The sequence below is a fragment of the Schistocerca cancellata genome, chromosome 5 (assembly GCF_023864275.1).
Source record: "Schistocerca cancellata isolate TAMUIC-IGC-003103 chromosome 5, iqSchCanc2.1, whole genome shotgun sequence".
Taxonomy (NCBI): Eukaryota; Metazoa; Arthropoda; class Insecta; order Orthoptera; family Acrididae; genus Schistocerca; species Schistocerca cancellata.
Window position 1 is genome coordinate 52299355 of NC_064630.1, and position 13679 is coordinate 52313033.

General features: G+C 45.2%; 1 protein-coding gene across 1 annotated transcript in view; it reads left to right on the forward strand.

The window, feature by feature from the left end:
- Window positions 1-6404: 6404 nt before the first annotated feature.
- The window catches only part of LOC126187961 (band 7 protein AGAP004871), a 499920-nt gene continuing 492645 nt past the window's right edge, over window positions 6405-13679 (forward strand). Inside the window, exon 1 of the mRNA XM_049929341.1 lies at window positions 6405-6587. Coding sequence (XP_049785298.1) covers window positions 6509-6587 — 79 coding nt within the window. The 5' untranslated portion in view covers window positions 6405-6508. The remainder of the gene's footprint in view (window positions 6588-13679) is intronic.

The window sequence follows — 13679 nt, forward strand, 5'->3', positions numbered from 1 at the left end:
GTAGAACGCTCCATAATGGGAGGGAACCTTTATCTTTTACAGTCAGTGTACAAAAATCGTCTAGGGAAACAGGTGTAAAACAAGCATAGGGCTATATATATATAGTGAAAGTTGCAAGCTCTATCTTCTGAAAATCTCGTGCTTGTACTCTTGTTAACCTTACTTTTACAGAGATCGCCAAAACTTTATTCTTTTTTTATTGGCCCTGTGCGCAACAAATAACTTACTTGGTCTTTCTGCTGCCACTTCTTGATGTGCTGCATTCCATTATGTAACAAAAACATTTAAAAAAACCTATTATTCATGCTGAGTGCAATGCATGTTCTGGATGGCGGCTCCTGCTGTTGCTGCTGCTGCTTACTACAACTACATATAATTCAAGAGAAAGGGTTTGGTCAAATCTAAACTCGATAAATCATAACCCAAACAAAAAACTATATTCTAAAAGCGATTCTTTCTCATTCAATTAACAAAACGCTAGAAGCTATTTGAACAATCGCATCGCTTGTAAATCTGCATCCAGTGGCATTAAAGCAATATTACAAATTAATCAAACTCTTGAGACAGACTGAAATACTTCTCCATTGAATACATAATGAAACAATTCCCTGATAATTACAAAAGAAATCAATGACAAAAATCAATACTTAATCTAACAATGGTTTCCCCTTAAGAATTCAACTCCTATCATTATCAAAATTACCGTCTGCTGCTACGCACATACACGAACCCTTTTCTTTAAATTAATAAGCGCGCTGCAAATTATAAGAAATATCAACTAAATACCAAATCCTGTGTCGCTGCCGGCGGACACGGCAGTACGGCAGCTCGGCGACGACTCCTCGCCCAACACACGTGCGCACCGAAGCAGGCGGGCTCCTACACTGGCTACAAAACTGCCACTAGTTAATCCGTGCGCTGCGAGGCGCGACAACAATATCTTAGATTCCAGAGCTTGTGTATGCGCGCTGTAGCCAACCTTTACATCCTAAGAGAGTGTTGCCAACTCTCAAGAGAGATGCTGAATGAAACGCGTTTGACTGTCAAGAGGGCAATGGGTGATACCTTCACTGACTACCGTAGTAGGATATCCTCAAATGATTTTTCACAGAACCCAAAGAAATTCTGGTCGTACGTAAAGGCTGTTAGAGGCGCCAAACTTTGTGTCCAGCCCCTACCGAATGATATTGGAACGGAAATTGAGGGTAGCAAAGAAAAAGCTGAAACGCTTAACCCCTTCTTCAGATGTTCCTGTACAGAGGAAAACCCAAGAGAACTGCCCCAGTTTAATCGTTGTACCACTGAGTGAAATAAGTATTAGTGTTAGTGGAGCTGAAAAACAGCTGATGTCATTAAACTTGAACAAAGCTCTAGGGCCCCATGAAATACCCGCCACATGCTATAGTGAATTTGAGTCTGACTTAACCCCGCTTCTAACTATAATCTATCGTAGATCACGCGAACAATAAAGCGTGCCCAGTTCTTGGAAAAAAAGCACAGGTCACACCCGCCTACAACAGGGGTAGCAGAAGTGATCCACAAAACTACCGTGCAATACCACTGATATTGATTTGTTGTAGAGTCATAGAACATATTCTGAGCTCAAACATAATGAGGTATCTTGAACGGAGTGACCACCTCAATACCAGCCAGCACGGATTCCGAAAACATCGATCATGTGAAACCCAACTCGCACTTTTGTCACGTGACATACTGAAAGTTTGGTATCAAGGCAGTCGGGTAGGGTAGTATTTCATAAATTCCCAAAATCATTTGAATCAGTATCACACCTACGCTTATTGTCAAAAGTACGATCATATACAGTATCAAGTGAAACTTCTGACTGGATTAAGGAGTTCTTAGTAGCGAGAACACAGCATGTTATCTTGGATGGTGAGTGATCGTCAAATGTACTAGTAACTTCGGGTGTGCACCAGGGAAGTGTGGTGGGAGCCTTGCTGTCGATGTTGTACGAGGGCAGTTCAATAAGTAATGCAACACATTTTTTTTTCTGAAACAGGGGTTGTTTTATTCAGCATTGAAATACACGAGGTTATTCCCCAATCTTTTAGCTACACAACACTATTTTTCAACGTAATCTCCATTCAATGCTACGGCCTTACGCCACCTTGAAATGAGGGCCTGTATGCCTGCACGGTACCATTCCACTGGTCGATGTCGGAGCCAACGTCGTACTGCATCAATAACTTCTTCATCATCCGTGTAGTGCCTCCCACGGATTGCGTCCTTCATTGGGCCAAACATATGGAAATCCGACGGTGCGAGATCGGGGCTGTAGGGTGCATGAGGAAGAACAGTCCACTGAAGTTTTGTGAGCTCCTCTCGGGTGCGAAGACTTGTGTGAGGTCTTGCGTTGTCATGAAGAAGGAGAAGTTCGTTCAGATTTTTGTGCCTACGAACACGCTGAAGTCTTTTCTTCAATTTCTGAAGAGTAGCACAATACACTTCAGAGTTGATCGTTTGACCATGGGGAAGGACATCGAACAGAATAACCCCTTCAGCGTCCCAGAAGACTGTAACCATGACTTTACCGGCTGAGGGTATGGCTTTAAACTTTTTCTTGGTAGGGGAGTGGGTGTGGCGCCACTCCATTGATTGCCGTTTTGTTTCAGGTTCGAAGTGATGAACCCGTGTTTCATCGCCTGTAACAATCTTTGACAAGAAATTGTCACCCTCAGCCACATGACGAGCAAGCAATTCCGCACAGATGGTTCTCCTTTGCTCTTTATGGTGTTCGGTTAGACAACGAGGGACCCAGCGGGAACAAACCTTTGAATATCCCAACTGGTGAACAATTGTGACAGCACTACCAACAGAGATGTCAAGTTGAGCACTGAGTTGTTTGATGGTGATCCGTCGATCATCTCGAACGAGTGTGTTCACACGCTCCGCCATTGCAGGAGTCACAGCTGTGCACGGCCGGCCCGCACGCGGGAGATCAGACAGTCTTGCTTGACCTTGCGGCGATGATGACACACGCTTTGCCCAACGACTCACCGTGCTTTTGTCCACTGCCAGATCACCGTAGACATTCTGCAAGCGCCTATGAATATCTGAGATGCCCTGGTTTTCCGCCAAAAGAAACTCGATCACTGCCCGTTGTTTGCAGCGCACATCCGTTACAGACGCCATTTTAACAGCTCCGTACAGCGCTGCCACCTGTCAGAAGTCAATGAAACTATACGAGACGAAGCGGGAATGTTTGAAAATATTCCACAAGAAATTTCCGGTTTTTTCAACCAAAATTGGCCGAGAAAAAAAAAAGTGTTGCATTACTTATTGAACTGCCCTCGTATATTAGTGACCTTGAAGACATCAGGCTTTTTGCAGATGATGCAGTTACCTATAATGAAGTACTATCTGAAAGAAGCTGTATAAATGTTCAGTCAGATCTTGATAAGATTTCAAGGTGGTGCAAAGATTGACAACTTGCTTTAAATGTTCAGAAATGTAAAATTGTGCACTTCACAAAACGAGAAAACATAATATCCTGTGACTGTAATAACAACGAGTCAGCTTTGGAATCGGCCAACTCATACAAATAACAGGGTGTAACGGTTTGTAAGCATATGAAATGGAATGATCACATAGGTTCACTCGTGGGTAAAGTAGGTGGCAGTTTTCAGTTTATTAGTTCTAGAATATTGCTCAAGAGGGTGGGACCCATACCATATAGGACTTGCAGGGGATGTTGAACATATACAGTGAAGGGCAGCATGAAAGGTTACAGTTTCGTTTAATCCGTGGAGTGTGTCACAGAGATACTGAAGGAACTGGACTGAAAGGCTCTTGAAGATAGACGTAAACTATCCCGAGTCGGACTGTCAACAACGTTTCAAGAACCGGCTTTAGGTGATGACTCTAGGAATATACTACAATCCCCTACGTATAGCCCACAAAGGGATCGTGAAGATAGGATTAGAATAATTATTGCACGCACAGAGGCCTTCAAACAACCATTCTTCCCGCGCTCCATAAGTAGATGAAATGGGAAAAAATCATAATAACTGGTACAATGGGATGTAGCCTCTGTCATGCACCTTAAGGTGGTTTGTATAGTACACATATACACTACTGGCCATTAGAATTGCTACAACAAGAAGAAATGCAGATGATAAACGGATATTCATCGGACAAATATTCTATACTAGAACTGACATGTGATTACATTTTCACACAATTTGGGTGCATAGATCCTGCGAAGTCAGTACCTAGAACAACCACCTCTGGCCGTAATAACGGCCTTGATACGCCTGGGCATTGAGTCAAACAGAGCTTGGATGGCGTGTACAGGTACAGCTGCCCATGCGGCTTCAACACGATACCACAGGTCATCAGAAGTAGTGACTGGCGTATTGTGACGAGCCAGTTGCCCGGCCACCATTGAAATGGTTCAAATGACTCTGAGCACTATGGGACTTAATTCTGAGGTCATGAGTCCCCTAGAACTTAGAACTACTTAAACGTAACTAACCTAAGGACATCACACACATCGATGCCCGAGGCAGGATTCGAACATGCGACCGTAGCAGCAGCGCGGTTCCAGACTGTAGCGCCTAGAACCGCATGGCCACCGAGGCCGGCCCGGCCACCATTGACCAGACGTTTTCATTTGGTGAGAGATCTGGAGAATGTGGTGGCCAGGGAAGCAGTCGAACATGTTCTGGATCCAGAAAGGCCTGTACAGGACCTGCAACATGCGGTCGTGCATTATCCTGCTGAGATGTAGGGTTTCGCAGGGATCGAACCAAGGGTAGAGCCACGGGTCGTAATACATCTGAAATGTAACGTCCACTGTTCAAAGTGCCGTCAATGCGAACAAGACGGTGACCGAGACGTGTAACCTATGGCACCCCATACCATCACGTAGGGTGGTACGCCAGCATGGCGATGACGAATACACGCTTCCAACGTTCGTTCACCGCGATGTCGCCAAACACGGATGTGACCATCACGATGCTGTAAAGAGAACCTGGATTCATCCGAAAAAATGATGTTTTGCACCCAGGTTCGTCGTAGAGTACACCATCGCAGGCGCTCCTGTCTGTGATACAGCGTCAAGGGTAACCACAGTCATGGTCTCCGAGCTGATAGTCCATGCAGCTGCAAACGTCGTCGAACTGTTCGTGCAGATGGTTGTTGTCTTGCAAACGTCCCAATCTGTTGTCTCAGGGATCGAGACGTGGCTGCACGGTCCGTTACAGCCATGCGAATAAGATCTCTGTCATCTCGACTGCTAGTGATACGAGGCCGTTGGGATCCAGCACGTTGGGACCCTCCTGAACCCATCGATTCCATATTCTGCTAACAGTCATTGGATCTCGAGCAGCAATGTCGCGATACGATAAACCGCAATCACGATAGGCTACAATCCGACCTCTATCAGAGTCTGAAACGTGATGGTACGCATTTTTCCTCCTTACATGAGGCATCACAAGAACGTTTCACCAGGCAACGCCGGTCAGCTGCTGTTTGTGTATGAGAAATCGGTTGGAAACTTTCCTTATGTCAGCACGTTGTAGGTGTCGCCACTGGCGCCAACCTTGTGTGAATGCTCTGAAAATCTGTTGACTCAGGGATCGAGACGTGGCTGCACGGTCCGTTACAGCCATGCGGATAAGATGTCTGTTATCTCGACTGGTAGTGATACGAGGCCGTTGGGATCCAGCACGTTGGGACCCTCCTGAACCCACCGATTCCATATTCTGCTAACAGTCATTGGATCGCGAGCAGCAGTGTCGCGATACCTCTATCAGAGTCTGAAACGTGATGGTACGCATTTTTCCTCTGTACACGAGGCATCACAACAACGTTTCACCAGGCAACGCCGGTCAACTGCTGTTTGTGTATGAGAAATCGGTCGGAAACTTTCCTCATGTCAGCACGTTGTAGGTGTCGCCACCGGCGCCAACCGTGTGTGAATGCTCTGAAAAGCTAATCATTTGCATATGAGAGCATCTTCTGTAACACATCATCTTCGTGGTGTAGCAATTCTAATGGCCAGTAGGGTAGATGTGGTGGGTAAAGTTGTGGACTTGATCTTCCTCGGAACACTGTACTCCTCGTGTGTATTACCGCTTTCCTCGTCGCGAGGAAATGAGAAGGCAGTTGCAGTTATTGGAGGAGTTCGCGTTAGCCCCCTTGTAGCTCGTGACGGAGGGACAAGTTTGCCGGATGCTGCCAGTAGAGAGAGAGAGCAGGTCCAGCCGCCCGGCGCGGCGCAGCGCCCGCGCCCCGCAGCTTCTGCGCATGCGCCGCGGCGGCCGCGGCCGCAGCCTCCGCCCCTGGCCGTACTGTGCTCGCGCCGCTGCCGCCCGAGGTGCGCGCTCCACACGGCGACGCCGCCTCCGCCTGCCCCCAGGTCGTCTCGTCCACGGCCCGCGTGCGCCCCGCCGCGCTCGCCGACGCCGGCGCGCCCGCCTCCATCACGTCTGTAACGGCGCTGCCCCCCGTGACGACGGCCGCGGGGAACGGCATCGCAGCCGGCATGTCCGCCGCCGACGGCGGAGAGAGCATCGCGCTCGACAGCTTCCGCCGCCCCGACGAGCGACGCATCGTCATCGGCGGTGAGTAGCCCGGCGCCGCCTCCCTGTTTACCTGCCGCCCCCGCCGTGCCACGCCTTCTCGCTGGCTCGGAGTCACCAGCTCCTAATAATAGAACAGCAAGTGTCTCCGCTCTTCGTACGCATTGCGCTGAACTCACCTGGGCGTCCTGGCTTTGATATCGTCGTGCCTGTACGGCGGAGATGTGCAACAGCTCTTACATCTTGCATACCGTCAATATCTGTGCAACGTTAACAAACTATTCTGTTTCAATAAAATGCGAGTCATTAAACTTTTTTTCCAGTTCGCCGTATTTTATTGAACGTTAGCTCCGATTGAAAGGGACGCAGTGGTTAAGAAGGGAGTAAGACAGGGTTGTAGCCTCTCCCCGATGTTATTCAATCTGTATATTGAGCAAGCAGTAAAGGAAACAAAAGAAAAATTCAGAGTAGGTATTAAAATCCATGGAGAAGAAATAAAAACTTTGAGGTTCGCCGATGACATTGTAATTCTGTCAGAGACAGCAAAGGACTTGGAAGAGCAGTTGAACGGAATGGATGGTGTCTTGAAGGGAGGATATAAGATGAACATCGACAAAAGCAAAACGAGTATAATGGAATGTAGTCGAATTAAGTCAGGTGATGTTGAGGGTATTAGATTAGGAAATGAGACACTTAAAGTAGTAAAGGAGTTTTGCTATTTGGGGAGCAAAATAACTGATGATGGTCGAAGTAGAGAGGATATAAAATGTAGACTGGCAATGGCAAGGAAAGCGTTTCTGAAGAAGAGAAATTTGTTAACATCGAGTATAGATTTAAGTGTCAGGAAGTCATTTCTGAAAGTATTTGTATGGAGTGTAGCCATGTATGGAAGTGAAACATGGACGGTAAATAGTTTGGACAAGAGGAGAATAGAAGCTTTCGAAATGTGGTGCTACAGAAGAATGCTGAAGATTAGATGGGTAGATCACATAACTAATGAGGAAGTATTGAATAGGATTGGGGAGAAGAGAAGTTTGTGGCACAACTTGACCAGAAGAAGGGATCGGTTGGTAGGACATGTTCTGAGGCATCAAGGGATCACCAATTTAGTATTGGAGGTCAGGGTGGAGCGTAAAAATCGTAGAGGGAGACCAAGAGATGAATACTCTAAGCAGATTCAGAAGGATGTAGGTTGCAGTAGGTACTGGGAGATGAAGAAGCTTGCACAGGATAGAGTAGCATGGAGAGCTGCATCAAACCAGTCTCAGGACTGAAGACCATAACAACAACAATAGCTCCGATTACTGTTGTGTCATTTTAGGTAAGACCAACACAATTTCTAAAATAAAAGGGTCCCTCTATGCCGCTAGCCCAGTTGAATTTGTACCTTCGGTGTGACAAGTATTGCTCACTGATATGTACAGATAGTACAGTTTTACTGCTTGTATTTACAAGTTCACAGGGCTTTAATACTAGCACTGATGATGGTCACACTGTGACTGAAATATATTTGCAACAGTAATAAAGATTTCTACTCCAACGACCAATGCTGACCCTCCCGTTGTTATTAACAGAATTATGTGTTTTGAAATAATAAACTGCACGCTGCGTGTGTTAATCTCTCAAGTGCCACAATATGATCACGGACTCATTTTCAGACCTAAATTGAGAAATCTGTTAATTAGTTCGACAGTGTACGTCGGAATTCTTGCTGTAGCTCACATTAATATTTTGTGTTACTGTTCAAGTTACCTTCTTGCCGCTAGGTCCATGAATCATCGCTGCACAAAATGTTTCGGAATTGCTTCCTTGTTAATAGATGGTGGCGTAATTTTAAAGTTTTTCATTGAATGACGCGAAGTTCACCGAGTTCTCGAAACCAGCGATGTGCGCTGCTTATAGGACAACATCTGTGCGAACGGCAATAGGCCGGATAGAATACGCCACATCGAGTAGATGACGCTCGTAGCCTCACAAGACCCATAATTACAAATGATTCAAAACGCACTTGAATACAACAGAATCTTACAAATTTAGCACGTAAAAAGGTGAGTAAACACTTCCATTAACTCATTTAATTAATTTTCTGGTATTTTTCGCATTTGCTGTGTTATTATAATGTGTGCTATTTTGTACAGAACCACACAATCGTTTGAGACTGGCCTAGAAGGTTGAAACTAGCCATCAACAAAGGAAATTGTGATTCTTCAATTTCTCCAGGCGTATTTTATGACGAAATAAATCTCGAGTGAACAGGTACATCAGCGCACCTGATGATGGCAACGTGGTCGACTGCCGAAATATTGTGTCCTATGCACACTCATACCAGGCTGTTCACCCGAGACTTATTTCGTAACAAACAAAATTAATACAGCAAAAGCGGAAAAATGCCACGTTCCTTTTATTAAGTTCTACCTTAATAGAGAAGGGAGTTTCTCAGTCATCGATCAGTGGCTGAATCATTTCTGAGAAACGCCTTGAAAGATTGATCTCATTACCAGTGTTATGGATGTGTCATTGCGTCATATTGCGCTACGCACACCAATGTTGCAACCAACAACAATATCAGCTGAAATATTGGACTTTTCACACCGTGAGTCAATTACTCTTCCAGAAGCGTTGCTGATTCCTGCACTCGATGCTAGCTATTATTAACTGAAAGCTGACTGCCACCAGCCATGCTAGCGCTGAGATAAAAAGTAGTAAAGAGACACTGAATTCAACGAAAAGGAGAACGTTGTCTCGTGTCATCATTGCAGCAGCATTTACGACACGTTACATAATCGTTATTAGTCGCCCAATATTATTTTACTAACAGCCGGAAGACGGACTTCCTAGTCAAAAGAATTTGGAACCTTAGCGGACATCAGGGTGTAGAAAGCAACAGAAAACCACCACCTTCCCTCGAACGGAACAAAAGCAGGAAGAATAAGCACGCAGCGAAACAGCTGGTGCAATATGTTACTGTAAGATTTTCGCAGAAGAGCAGAAAATAGTGCAAGAAAAAGTGATGACAGGTAAACCCTATTGTACCATTATTCTGTTAAAAGTAAGGCCACAATCAGGCACGGCAACAGAGAAAAAACGTTAATTCAGCCGTACAAAGCTGTACTGAGCAGTGATGCATCTTCTGAGCTACTAGGATGGGTTGCGATGCCATGTTTTCTTACCATCTGCCTAGTTATTCTTTCCTTCTCTGTGGCAGCCCCTTCCCCTCTCATACCGATGGTGTTTTGCGAGTCACGAGTCTCGTGCATCTAATCATTGACTTCAGTGACGGGCACGACACGAATACCGGAAAGACAACTTCCTTTACACCAAACGTAAGTAAAAGGTGTCACCTACTACGCACGCAGGAACCTCATTTTCCAGCACGTGGGACTCACGAAACGCTAACGAACTCTCAGTCTAACGGATTTGTGTGTATATGCGCATCAACACAAAGCGCGCGCATCGGCGTGTAGTTGGGGTAAGTGCGCGGTGCGTTTGGTCGATCGCAGTACACGGCTGCTGTTACGTTGAAACTTTGAGGCGCGCCGACATCCCATTTGGGTAGACCTAAACAGTTGTGCAGGTATTGATCTTGGTTGCAAGGGACAAAGGCGATGAAACTTCTGTTTTCGGTAAGCGATTATCCGAAGTTAACGATTGCGCCTCCAAAGCCGTAATGCGGTTTAAGATATTTTTTACATAAGTTTATTTTCAGTCGTTTTCATAACAGTAATGAGGGGATCAACACATGTTAAAATAAGCTGCCTACGAAAAGCCAAGGGTCTAGCAGCCGTTATAAGTGAAAACAGTGTATAAATTTATGAATAGCGTTAAAGAGTAGTTGTTTTTGTGATCTGCTGTTCGAAGACTGTTTTGATACAGTCTTCCACGCTAATCTTCTTATGTACAAGCCCGTTCATCTCTGCACAACGGAGGCAACCTACATCCATTTGTAATCGCTTACTGAACCTCTTTTCTGTCCATTCAGTACCTACTCTTTAGTTATTCGATCTACCCATCTAAACTTCCTCATTCTTCTATAGCGGCACATTTCAAACCATTTTGCTTTCCTGTCGTCTGCGTTCACGTCCGTACAAGTGTACACTTCATACAAATACTTCAGAAAAGACTTCTTAACACATCAAACTTATATTTCGTTGTTAACGAATTTCTCTTTATCAGAAACTCTTTCCTGGCTATTGTCAGTCTCCATTTTACATCATGTTTGCTTCGACCATCGACAGTTACTTTCCTCCCAATTACCAAAACTCATATATTCCTTCTAGTGTCTCACTTTCTAGTTCACTTCTTGATCAGCATCATCTGCAGTATATGGGTAAACACTATGCTCTTTTTAGCTATACAGGGTGTTACAAAAAGGTACGGCCAAACTTTCAGGAAACATTCCTCACACACAAAGAAAGAAAATATGTTATGTGGACATGTGTCCGGAAACCCTTACTTTCCATGTTAGAGCTCATTTTATTACTTCCCTTCAAATCACATTAATCACGGAATGGAAACACACAGCAACAGAACGTACCAGCGCGACTTCAAACACTTTGTTACAAGAAGTGTTCAAAATGTCCTCTGTTAGCGAGGATACATGCAGCCACCCTCCGTCGCATAGAATCCCTGATGCGCTGATGCAGCCCTGGAGAATGGCGTATTGTATCACAGCCGTCTATAATACGAGCACGAAGAGTCTCTACGTTTGGTACAGGGGTTGCGTAGACAAGAGCTTTCAAATGCCCCCATAAATGGAAGTGAAGAGGGTTGAGGTCAGGAGAGCGTGGAGGCCATGGAACTGGTCCGCCTCTACCAATCCATCGGTCACCGAATCTGTTGTTGAGCAGCGTGCGAACACTTCGACTGAAATGTGCAGGAGCTCCATCGTGCATGAACCACATGTTGTGTCGTACTTGTAAAGGCACATGTTTTAGCAGCACAGGTAGAGTATCCCGTATAAAATCATGGCGGTGACTCGAGGAAGTACAATACACACTGACGAAACTAAAATGAGCTCTAACATGGAAATTAAGCGTTTCCGGCCACATGTCCACATAACATCTTTTCTTTATTTGTGTGTGAGGAATGTTTCGTGGAAGTTTGGCCGTACCTTTTTGTAACACCCTGTATAGAAAAAAAAAACTCACCACTTGTTTCACTAATTATTGCGGCCTACGGGTTGTTTCTAGCATTTGTAGACTTAGAGAAAGCTTTTGACAATGTTGACTGGAATACTCTCTTTCAAATTCTAAAGGTGGCAGGGGTAAAATACAAGGAGCGAAAGGCTATTTACAATTTGTGCAGAAACCAGATGGCAGTTATAAGAGTCGAGGGACATGAAAGGGAAGCAGTGGTTGGGAAGGGAGTGAGACAGGGCTGTAGCCTCTCCCCGATGTTATTCAATCTGTATATTGAGCAAGCAGTAAAGGAAACAAAAGAAAAATTTGGAGTAGGTATTAAAGTCCATGGAGAAGAAATAAAACTTTGAGGTTCGCCGATGACATTGTAATTCTGTCAGAGACAGCAAAGGACTTGGAAGAGCAGTTGAACGGAATGGATGGTGTCTTGAAGGGAGGATATAAGATGAACATCAACAAAAGCAAAACGAGGATAATGGAATGTAGTCGAATTAAGTCGGGTGATGCTGAGGGAACTAGATTAGGAAATGAGACACTTAAAGTAGTAAAGGAGTTTTGCTATTTGGGTAGCAAAGTAACTGATGATGGTCGAAGTAGAGAGGATATAAAATGTAGACTGGCAATGGCAAGGAAACCGTTTCTGAAGAAGAGAAATTTGTTAACATCGAGTATAGATTTAAGTGTCAGGAAGTCATTTCTGAAAGTATTTGTATGAAGTGTAGCCATGTATGGAAGTGAAAATGGACGGTAAATAGTTTGGACAAGAAGAGGATAGAAGCTTTTGAAATGTGGTGCTACAGAAGAATGCTGAAGATTAGATGGGTAGATCACATAACTAATGAGGAAGTATTGAATAGGATTGGGGAGAAGAGAAGTTTGTGGCACAACTTGACCAGAAGAAGGGATCGGTTGGTAGGACACGTTCTGAGGCATCAAGGGATCACCAATTCAGTATTGGAGGGCAGCGTGGAGGGTAAAAATCGTAGGGGGAGACCAAGAGATGAATACACTAAGCAGATTCAAAAGGATGTAGGTTGCAGTAGGTACTGGGAGATGAAGAAGCTTGCACAGGATAGAGTAGCATGGAGAGCTGCATCAAACCAGTCTCAGGACTGAAGACCACAACAACAACAATAACATGTTTCGGGTTATTAGCCTATTATCCACCATAGATCACGAAGATATTATTTTTTTAAACACAATTGTCTACTAACCCGTTTGTTCATTTACATACAGATTAGCGTTAAATGTCAATCTTCCCTCGTACACAGTCTGACCATCTTGTCGCCTAGCTGTGACGCGTTACTTCGTGCTGCCACGCCTAGTTGCTATACAGTGTTGGAACCTCGTCCAGATATTCAATTTATGTTTTCATGGTTTGCTAAAATCACTTCTGTTAACAGATCTGTATCCTATTCGTGTCGGGATCGGCAATTAATTTGTAATAGCCACGCTATCCCCTGGCTATTAAGCTCTCGACGTTATTCCATTTTTTTTCTGCTTACGAAGCACACGAACGACGTCTCATACGTGACGGCGTCGTGCAAGAGCCACTCCCAGCACTCCATTCGCGTGCTCGTTTCCACGCCAGGAGTGCGGGACAGCCGTGCGTACGGCAGTTTTACACGGCGCTTCCCTCGCTCGCCAGCCTCACGCAGCATTGATTTTCCCATCAGATGGCGCGCCGGGGCGCCAGCGGCGCGCCGTAGAGGCCGCGGTGCTTCGTTAGCTACTTGTTGTTTATTTCTGGTTGTGTGCTCCAGCGCTCTCACTTCGAGTGCGTCGCGTCGGCCGCAAAAACTCTGTTATTCGCTGTACCGAGCTTTCCGCAGTAGTACTAGTCGAGGCGCGACGCAGGGCTGAATACTGCTAGTGGGTTGCATTCGTGACAAAAATTCGCCTTCCCTAGCTCTGCATACCTAGTCTCACATACGGCAGCAGATTATGCTGTAATTTACCGTCTAGTAAGGTCTTCCGAAGGCCATTATCAGTTGCA